Here is a 7,164-nt window from a genome sequence, read left to right on the forward strand (position 1 = left end):
ATTAAGCAGCACAACAGTTTTCAAGCTTGATAATAATAAGAAATGTTTCTTGAGCAGCAAATCAGCATATTAGAATGATTTCTGAAGGATCATGTGACTCTGAAGACTGGAGTAATGATGCTGAAAAATTCAGCTTTGCATTACAGGAATAAATTACAGCTGAAAATATATTAATGTAGAAAAGAGTTATTTTAAATTCTAATAATATTTCACGATATTCCTTCTATTTTTTACTGTATTTTGATCAAATAAGTGGAACCTTGATGAGCATAAGACACTTTATTAAAAACAATAAAACATCTAACCGACCAACATTTTTTAAACAGTAGTGTATAAATATTTATATATCAGTTTTAATCCAAAAAGATATATTTATTTTGTTGTTGAAAAAGTGAGAAAAATTACATCAAAATCTAAACTTTCTAAATGACATATTTCACAATTATGAGAATATATTGATAATTAAAATCAATGCTTTCATTTATTATTCTAATTGATACCACGAAGAGAGTGAATGGCAGATATGACAACAAACATATTTACAGTCCAAACATGTTTGCCAGTCCAACATCTCATACATTAAAATGTCCCCATGACACACAGTATAAACATAATGACCATTGTTATAATTGTCTCCATAAAAACAATAAAAATAGTCTTTTTAGGGAGGCATGCGTATTCTCCAAAAGCCAGTAGGACACACAATGTTTACTGGCAAGGCCAGAGAAAGCAAGGGAATACCTGATTTCTATTTGCATGTTGCTATTTTGAAAAGGCTTCCGAGATCACAATGCTCTTCTCTCAGTTCAGCCACACAGTATCCCCACAGGTGCTGGCGTGCTGCTGGATACGGTCTGGGGGGAATCGGATGGAGCAAAGAGGACATGGAACCATATGCTCATCTGTGCCAGAGCCAAAAACAGGAGAGCTACTGTGCTGTGAGATCATGACCTCTGTTCCTCTGACTTCTATGAGCTCCGCTCGATCACAATCCAGGCAGGCGGAAGCATGGAAAGGCAGATAATCGGGACTGAAGGATTCTACATGGGCAAAAGAAAGAAAGAAGAAGAGCTTGTGAGTAAATTATGAGCCAAAATGTCTGCCAAATGTGCATGTACACAATCACATTACCTCCACAAAGAGGACATCTGGTCTCCGGAGAGCTCTGGTGGGCAGATTCCTGTGTGTCCTGTGGGCTCTGACTGTGTCTGCTGGTACTTTTGGGTGGGCTTGTTGAGGTGGGTTCATGTGGTCTGGGTCTCTTCAGTGGAGTGCCACTGTTTATGAGGCTCTGCCTGAATGACCACCATTAAATACAGAATACACAGTATGGGTTTATACAAATTATAAATAGAATGGAGAATATATATATGAAGAATATACAACAGGGTTCAGAGTCTAGAACCACTAGTGAAAAGTGTATTTTGCATTTTTCTCATTTTATAACCCCCTGTATTGAAAATCAAGTTTTTAAAGTTGTTTATATGTCTATGTGGTGTTTTTAATATGATTTAAGACAAACCGTGTGCAAATTCATAAGTCAACACCATTGCTGAGTATTTTACCTTTAAAACTGCAGTGAACCAAAAACAGTCTCAAAAACACGGTTTGAAATCGCTGGTGTTTCTGACGTCACAAACTACCTTGTAGCCAATCACGTCACGAGGGGGCCGGCTTTAGCATATCATTAACTGCGCTCTGAAGCACTGAAGTCTCATGAGAAGCCAGGTTTTCCCGGTATATTTGTTATTATAATTATGTATATGATGTATATTACGATGTTAAGATGAACTATATGCCTTTCTCCACTATGTTCTAAGTTGTTCAAAGCGTTTGTAAGGATACTGATTTTTAGAAGGCAACTGTCTGACATGGTTTGTGTAACATTAGCAACACATTATTAGCTGTTTGATAATGTAGTCAAGCAAAAGGCTAATCATATTAATTACCACTTTGTGTCCGACGTTGTAGAGAGCGATATATAAAACGCATTATGATTCTGATGCATCGACTTGTAGACGACTCTGTATGAGTGAGTGGAGGCGGGGCTCATTTGCATATTCATGGCTCCACGTATACTAAATAAAGCAAAGGTATAGAGTTGCATTCAAGCTACATTAAGGCATGAATAAATAAATAAATCACAGGAAAAAATATGTAAATATACCATTTTGGTGATCAAAGACGACTTTTCAGGGATAAAAATGATTGACTAGAGGGGGACTTTAAGAAATTTTCCTTGCAAATGACATAATCAGCATAACAATGAGTGAAAAAAATCTTCATTTAAGAATGCCTTTTGGTATATTTGGTATGTCTTTTGTTTTAATGACATGAGCACTAGAGATGCATAACCTCCATAAATCTGTGTCAAACCTGATGATCATGTTCTCCTTCATGATTTGAGATTTTCCCAAGAGCATCTTGTGCTTCAGTGGAAGAACTGTTTTCTATTTTAACATATTTTAAAAAGTAATTTATTCCTGTGATGCAAAGCTGAATTTTCAGCATCATTACTCCAGTATTCAGTGTCACATGATCCTTCAGAAATCATTGTAATATGCTGATTTGCTGCTCAAGAAACATTTCTTATTATTAGCAATGTTGAAAACTGTTGTACTGCTTAATATTTTTGTGGAAAGCCTCGTACATGTTTTTCCGGATATTTTGTTGAATACAAAGCTGAAAACAACAGCATTTATTTGGAATTGAAATCGTTTGTAACATTATTAATGTCTTTAATGTCACTTTTGATCATTTTTAATTTTAAGTATACATTTATTAAAAACAAAAATGAAAAAGACCACAATTTGTTTGTCCTTCATATTTGACCAGTACTTTTTTCTCAATTCATACCGTGCCTTAGACTTCCTCCTTTGCTCTTGAGGGGTTCTCGTTTGGTCAGTGGAAGTCCTAAATTCACCTGATTGTAGCCATATAGACAGAAACAACATTTACTTGATCCACTGAAAGCATTCTTTATTTTTGCTTTGTCTGAGAGGAGGCCAAATAACTTGCCTGGTGGGGTTTTCGTATTATCGCCTCGCTGAGGTGTTGTGCTGGATGTGGTACTGCACGGGGATGTTGACAAAGAGCGTCTGTTAGAGTGTGCGGCTATGACCATGCGCTCTGCCCGACTCAAACTCCCAGCATTCCTTTGGCTTTGGGCATCTGAGGAGTCATTCCTGTAAGAGAGAGTACAGAGTGCCTTCTGACTACCATGTAACTACAAATCTAGTTTTGAAATGAAGTGTAAGTGTCAGACATTTAATTCACACACCCTGTGATTCGCCCAAAAAACGTGTTTTGGACAGCAGGGCTGGATAGCCACTCCATCACGGATGTCATCTTTTCTGGCGTGTGCTGTGAAACGCAATTGAACCCAGTTGTAATGGCTGCTATGACACTGGATATATAAGAAAATGCTAATTTGTTTAAACACAAGGTGATAAAACGTTCATGAATCCTCTCACCAGATTTTCATCAGCAATATCTTCATGTTGCACTGAGGGACCTTCAGCCTCGTCTTCCATGGTGCGAATGCGCAGAAAGGACAGACCAAACTGCAAACGTTTGTTGAAAGGTTGAGTGCAGGAGACTCGCAGTCTGTCCCAGCTCTCCTTTGCAGCCTGAGGGAGAAAATCAGCTGGACATGGAGACATTTAAGACATTATCTTAATCTTTCAGTGTCAATGAACATAGTTAAGTCTTGTGCACTTGCATACAGTTCACAAATTTAACCCTCTGGTGGTCTTCTTCAGTCATTTTAGACCAAACAACTTTATGTTTAGAATTTTTTACTTAATCGAAATGGAATGAAACTTGGTGACTTTTGTGGTGCTTGCTATATGAACAGAAAAGAAAATTGTGGACATGATTAAAATCATTTCATGATGGACCATGAAATATTTTTTTTTTTTAAATGTAAACATTTTTTTAATTATAAAATGCTGCGCTTATTGTCTTTGTTCTGATTCGACCACCGAGGATTACAAGTGTGACCCCCTAAGTGAGAAATACCAGGGAAATATAGGGATTTGTAGTCATTTTACCTTTTTTAAACATGCGCACATTTTGGCGGCCAATGCCCTGTTTGGAGTCCGCTGGACTCATGAGGGTTGCAGTGGGCAGCAGGGTGACATAGGGATGGTCTAATGACCAGGAGGAGCGGCCAACATCAAACTGAATGAACGCAGAGCCACAGTTGCCTTTACAAACAAACAGGAAGACCATGAATATTAATGTCAAGAACACATATCAGATTATAGAGAAAGATTTTTCTGTTAACAAACACACCAACATCAATGAATCCTATAGCAGAGGCTCGCTCCATCTGTAATTCCACCCTCAGCACTCCACTGCGGTCCTGGACGCTGCACAACCAGGGCCTGCTGCTGTCACTGCCATCACACAGATTATCCACTCCATTCTTACTATCCTGCAATCCGGTCATGTAATTGAGAGCGTTATTACTTTAATAACGTGCATTACTCATTATTACATACATAACAATTAATTAATAACATGCAATAGCATGCTTATAAGCATTATGTAAAGTACATTCAAAGAGTAGAAATTAAATAACTTTGATTCATGTATTTTTTAATCTCTGTATTTTCACTGGACAGCTGCGTGATTAGTTTATATAAAATTATTTGAATCTGTATGAACTCTTCCTCATTACGTGATATTGTTCATGACAGTTATTATAAAATGCTAGACAGTATTACAAGTACTTATTAATTGCTGTCTCGCCGTATACATGAAAGTTCGACCAGATATTTACCTGTGATGTAAAAGAGACGATGTGTTTTATTTTGATGGGAGCCATCGCAAAAACAAGCATTCAACGTAACACAGCGTACGTCATCACGTATTCGTTTTTCCCGCCTGAACTCAAAATAACTCCGCCCACAGCGTCACCGCCCTCATCCGGTTCGGCCAAAACATCAGATGATGCCCTCTCGTGGCCTTTATATTTTTTAATGATTTGAATTATACATTAATTTAAAATCGATTTAACCAACTGAATTATCACAAAGATAATTTTTACTCTAGATTTGCACTGTGGCCAGTTCCAGTAAAAAAACAAAAAGCTGAGTTATGATAGGCCTATACAATCATAACAGTTTATATTGACCAAAATTCAAATTAATTTTCTGGAAAAAAATCCCCCTCTTATTATCCATTTTCTGTATCATATTTAAAGGTAATCAGGGTGTATAAACTCATAACATGATATTTTGTGTTTTTCCACTATACTAGGCCTATATTGTTATTCACATTTCCAGTTCTTCCTCCAGTACAGTAATCTCATCCTGGCTTCGATGCCCAGCTGTTCTGTCTGTAAGATAGAGTTCAGAATTCCCCCAGTTGTCCTGAGGAAAAGCTGAAGACAGCTGCAGATATATAGTATATCTGCCCCTTAAAAGAGGTGTTATGCTGTGCTTGGTACACAATAAAAACAAGCTACTTTAAACCCTAGAGCAGGACAAACCATTAAGTCTGTCGACTAACAATCAGATACAAATGATTCCTTTTTTAACCTTTTAATGAAGAATGTTTCATGTTAAAAAAAATAAAAATCACAATTTGATAAACTATCTGCACATATCTTACATGCTGAGTGAAACCAAAACATGAAAAACCTGACTGGGATTTAGTTGGCCGTTGCATTGAAATCATATAGATATAAAAAAAAATTGCAAATGAGTTGTTATTGTGACTTTCCCTTCTCCAGCTGTTGTCAGCCCCTCCTGTAAAGCTGTTGTATGTGGGTGTGGGGAATCAGGGGGCCGCTGTAACTCAGAGACTGCAACTCAAAACATCTGTCTCCCGTCCTCGTCATCTACATACCATCATCATGCATGAACAGGAAATCAAATAAACAGTCTATACATGTATTTCCCCTCTAGTTCTATTGTTTGTTGCTTTGATTTAGGAAACATCTTGGGATGGTATTTGGCAGTAAGCTACATTAACAGAAAAAACAGGAAACAACTGGTAAACAAACCTCTGCTCTGAGTCTCTGCTTGGTGAATAAATTCCAGCTATTAAGCTGCCATGCTGTAGGCAAAATGACTACACTGAAGGTTTCTTTTTTTATTTAAACATATTCCATTGAATGAATTTGCCTTGGTTTATGCCTTATTTCTTTAGAAATCAAAACATGTTGCAAGAATGTCCCTTTAATAACAGTTTTAGTTAAAGATAAGACAAAACAGTCTGACCACATATCTAAAAAGCAGATTTGCTGTGTGAGATACTAGTGTGTTTAAAGGGATAGTTCACTTTGAAATAAAATTTTGGTATGTTTTAGCTTACCTCAAGGGCATCCAAGATGTAGGTGTCTTTTTTTCCGCAGTAGTTTCAATTTTGATATTTTTAGGTCAAACCGTTCTTGTCTGTCAGTCATATAATGCAGGTCTATGGTCACCACCTGAAAGAGCTTGCACAGAGTCCAAATTAAAACAATTCCCCGTCGTCCAAATTAAACAATTCCCCATCGTAAGTACACATTGATGGCCTAAGACACGAAACGAGCGGTTTGTGTGAGAAAACGAACAGTATTTATATCGTTTTTACCTCTTGAACACAGCCATGTCCAAGTGATCTGAGAGCGCGGGCGGGTATAGATATATACACTAGATGTTGCCTTGGCTACTGCAGTTCATTGGAAACCGTAGCCAAGGCGACATCTAGTGTATATATCTATACCCGCCCGCGCTCTCAGATACGATGGGGAATTGTTTAATTTGGACGATGGGGAATTGTTTTAATTTGGACTCTGTGCATGCTCTTTGAGACAGTGACCATAGACCTGACAGACAAGAACGGTTTGACCTAAAAATATCAAAATTGAAACTACTGCGGAAAAAAAGACACCTACATCTTGGATGCCCTTGAGGTAAGCTAAAACATACCAAAATTTTATTGAACTATCCCTTTAATCTCTCCTTTGCAATATCAGCTGTGCAGCAAAATTCATCCACAAAATACAGAAAAAACACACATACATTTTTTTTTAAACCCTGCATGCTCAATACAAAATAGAATAAATAATCTTCAAAGGTTATTTAAAAAATGTATGTGATGTAAAGTGTACTATGTGTATGTAGTATAGTAATAGTAGTAGCCTATGTGTACTCTGTACTATATGTAAAT

The 7,164-nt window shown here is 37.1% G+C and overlaps 1 protein-coding gene across 1 annotated transcript; it reads right to left on the minus strand.

Moving 5' to 3' along the window:
- On the minus strand, positions 1 to 4,862 carry xndc1 (xrcc1 N-terminal domain containing 1). Its single transcript, XM_082140910.1, has 9 exons — positions 4,787 to 4,862; positions 4,297 to 4,438; positions 4,053 to 4,208; positions 3,474 to 3,646; positions 3,281 to 3,363; positions 3,019 to 3,185; positions 2,857 to 2,923; positions 1,132 to 1,295; positions 1 to 1,040 (listed from the first exon to the last, which is right to left on the minus strand). The coding sequence occupies exons 1-9, from the start codon at positions 4,844 to 4,846 to the stop codon at positions 802 to 804; spliced, it is 1,251 nt and encodes a 416-aa protein (XP_081997036.1). The 5' UTR covers positions 4,847 to 4,862; the 3' UTR covers positions 1 to 801.
- Between the last annotated feature and the right edge of the window lie 2,302 nt (positions 4,863 to 7,164).

The sequence above is a fragment of the Leuciscus leuciscus genome, assembly GCF_965113295.1.
Source record: "Leuciscus leuciscus genome assembly, chromosome: 16".
NCBI classification, from domain to species: domain Eukaryota; kingdom Metazoa; phylum Chordata; class Actinopteri; order Cypriniformes; family Leuciscidae; genus Leuciscus; species Leuciscus leuciscus.

Excerpts from the sequence above, each read along its gene's own strand:
- xndc1 (XM_082140910.1), bottom strand. The coding sequence starts at position 4,846 with ATGCTTGTTTTTGCGATGGCTCCCATCAAAATAAAACACATCGTCTCT. Across the intron at positions 4,209-4,296 it reads TATAGGATTCATTGATGTTG|GCAACTGTGGCTCTGCGTTC; the intron begins GTGTGTTTGTTA and ends TTGTTTGTAAAG. Across the intron at positions 1,296-2,856 it reads AGGAGGAAGTCTAAGGCACG|GCAGAGCCTCATAAACAGTG; the intron begins GTATGAATTGAG and ends GTGGTCATTCAG.